This window comes from Sylvia atricapilla, chromosome 4 (genome assembly GCF_009819655.1).
Source record: "Sylvia atricapilla isolate bSylAtr1 chromosome 4, bSylAtr1.pri, whole genome shotgun sequence".
Taxonomy (NCBI): Eukaryota; Metazoa; Chordata; class Aves; order Passeriformes; family Sylviidae; genus Sylvia; species Sylvia atricapilla.
The window spans coordinates 30,944,994-30,948,057 of NC_089143.1; the positions used below are offsets into that span (position 1 = coordinate 30,944,994).

General features: G+C 62.0%; 1 protein-coding gene across 1 annotated transcript; it reads right to left on the minus strand.

The window, feature by feature from the left end:
- Positions 1–863: 863 nt before the first annotated feature.
- On the minus strand, positions 864–3,064 carry LOC136359923 (vasotocin-neurophysin VT). The gene is made up of 3 exons (XM_066316807.1): positions 2,481–3,064; positions 1,740–1,941; positions 864–1,106 (listed from the first exon to the last, which is right to left on the minus strand). Exons 1-3 carry the CDS (start codon positions 2,598–2,600, stop codon positions 934–936), a joined length of 495 nt encoding a protein of 164 aa, XP_066172904.1. The 5' UTR covers positions 2,601–3,064; the 3' UTR covers positions 864–933.

Here is a 3,064-nt window from a genome sequence, read left to right on the forward strand (position 1 = left end):
CCTCATCCCAGCTTGGAGTCCCCCATCCATGCTGGTGTCACCCCTTTCCCGATGATTTTGGGGTGATTTGGGGTCGCCCCCCTCCCCAGGGCTGGAATAAGGTGCTGACTGTGGGAAGCAGGTCCTGGATCAATCCTGTATCCCCTGCGGGGAGCTGCCGTGGGCAGGATAGATCCTGCCGGTGTCAGGGAGCTCCACCTCCCCGGAGGTGCCACCTCCCTCAGGGACAGTATAAAGGATGAGCTGTCCCCTGTGCCGTGACCAGTCCCAGCCCGGAGAGACCTCGAAGCAAGGACCCTGCAGGGTAAGAGAGCCGGGAGAGGGCTGGGATAACGATACCCCAGATTTTGGGGGGTGACTGCGGGATAATGGGAACTGATCCTCCCTGTTGGTGTCCAGAGGGGATGGCAAAATATGAGACCAGCCCTGGAGGGGGTCTTTGGAGCTAGGAGCCCAAATCTCTCTGCTCTTGAGGGATTTGGGGGGGCTTTTCCTTACTTTTTATCATTTTTAGCAGCTGCTGTGCTGATTCCTGAAGGCAGCGAGGCCCCAAATCTGCCCCAAAGAGGGGCCACGAGGTAACATGAAGGTGGCACATCCCAGCTGTCCCCAGTCTCCTGGAGCTGGGCGTGCTGCTGGGTAGGACTCGATGACCAGATCCCAAATCCCAGCTCTGCCTGAGCTCCTTCTTCTGGGAGCTACAAGGGGCCAAATCCTGCACCCAGACCGGCCAAACCACCTGCACTCTGCGGGGATCTGAGGACAGAAGATGCTCCAACACCCCCATCCTGAGCCCCATCCAGAGCCCCCAGGAGCCATCCCCATGCCCAGGACGAGGCCAGCACAGTGCATGAGGACTTTTATTGGGTCTCCTATGTACAGAGCCGGGGTGGAGGGGTCGGTCAGGGTAGGGGGGACTCCCCAAGCCCTGGCTCAGAGCAGGGGGTGCTTGCCCTGCTGCTGCTGCTGCCGGTTTGCCAAGTGCATGAGCTTGAGGAGCAGATCTCCGGCCGAGCCGTCCATCACCGTCAGGTTCTTCTCCTCTGCCGCCTCCTGAGCGCCGTCGCTGCCCTCGTCCAGGCAGCCGGTGTCCATGGCGCACGTCTCTGCAGCAAGGAGCAAAACGTGGCCATGAAACGGGTTTTGGGGAACGTCAGGGGGGTGTTTTGGGCTGGGGAAGGGGTTGGTGGCAGCCAGGGGGGACTGCACAGGTCGTGCTCCAGTTTTGTCTCTCCCGTTAACCAGGGAGTGGGGCTGGATTTCCGGGCACATCAGGGAGGCTGTGCTGGCCAGGGGAAAGCTGATGGTGGGTCAGGAAGGAGCTCCGAGCCCAATCCTTTAGAATCAGAATGGTTTGGGTCGGAAGGGACCTTAAAAACCATCCCGTTCCAGCCCCTGCCTTGGGCAGGGACACTTTCCGCTATCTCACATTGCTCCAAGCCCAACCTGATCTTGGACACTTCTATGGCAGCCACAGCTTCTCTGGGCACCCTGTGCCAGGCCTCCCCACGCTCACAGGAAAAAATGCCTTCCTTACAGTCAGCCTGAATCCAACCACCCCAAATCATCTCGGAACGGCGCCAACACCGCTCCCCCTCCATGCCTCAGTTTCCCCTCCCCGAGACCAAACCACCCCACCAGAGAAGCGTTACCCGGAGAGTTCTCCCCCTCTGCCATCCCCCCACGCTCCCCCGCCCACCCCAAACTCCCCGTCCCAGGGTGTCGGTGACCCGGTTTACCGGCGGTGCAGCAGATGCCGGGCGCGGCGCAGCGGCCCCCGGCTCCGCAGGGCTGCCCGCCGGCCTGGCACGGGGAGGGCAGGTAATTCTCCTCGGCGCAGCGCCGCGTCTCCGCCGTGCCCAGGTAGCAGCCCAGCTCCGCTCCGCAGCAGATGCCGGGCCCGAAGCAGTTCCCTCTGTTGCCGGGGCCGCAGGGCATGCACTGAGGAAAGGAGCTGCCTCAGCGCCCAAACGCCTCCAAAAACACACCTTCTCGCGCCCTCTTGTAAACCCACACGCGAATGCACACCTGTGCATAGAAAGCAGCTCCCCACCAGCCCCTCTTGGAGGTGCCACTCTGCCACCAAGGCTGGTCGCTGCCACCAGCAGCGTTGAGCTCGTGTCCCCGCTCTGGGGTGTCCCCGCTCTGCCCCCGTGACCTCCCTGTCCTCTCTCCATGCGCTGTCCTGTCCTCTCTCCATGCGCTGTCCTGTCCTGCTCCCCCCCAGCCCAGCAGGACGCCCAAGCCTGAGCCTCTTCTCCAGGCGCCAGCAGCACTTCGGAGCGGTCACTCCTCCGCCACTGCCCCATCGCCTGCCCTTGGGCGTGTCCCCAGCCATCCCGAAAAGGCCCCGGTGCTCCGGGGAGCGTGGCCCAGCCAGCGGTACCCACAGGTGACGGGGAGCTTCTGCGCCCCACAGAGCCACTCTGTCCCTGCTGAAGCTCCGTCCCGTGTCCCGGAGCGCCCATCCCGGCCCGTACCTGTCGGAGAGCTGTGTCGGCCAGCGCCCGCTTCCCGCCCCGGGGGCAGTTCTGGATGTAGCAGGCGGAGGACAAGGCGAGGAGGCAGAGGAAGGAGAGGGGCAGCGAAGGCTCTGCCATGGTGCAGGGTGCCCGCGGCCGTGCCAGGGGAAGCTGCTCCAGCTGCGTCTGGCCCCGTGCTGAGAGAGCTGCTATTTATGCTGCCATCACCCCTTCCCAGGGGAGGAGGAGGAGGAAGAAGAGGGATGGGTTGGGTTTTTTTGTTGTTGTTTTTTTTTTTTTTTTCTTTTTGTTTTTTTTTTTTTTTTTTTTTCTTCCCAAATCGCATCCAAGCAAATCTGTAATTGAGATGATTCAGTGCAGCAGCACTCAGGGCTGGTGAATCCTACCCTTGGCTGCTCCGAGGGGCACGGGCCGGCCCTGGGATGTGCTTGGGAAGGGGCAGTGGGTGGGCTGGGGGTGGACTCAGGGAGAGGTGCTCCTTCAGAAGGTGCCGGTTTGGGGAGGGTTGAGGGTTTGGGGACAGATGTTATTCAGGAGATGTGGTTTTGGGATGGATGTGGATTTTGGGAAGGGTGCTGGTT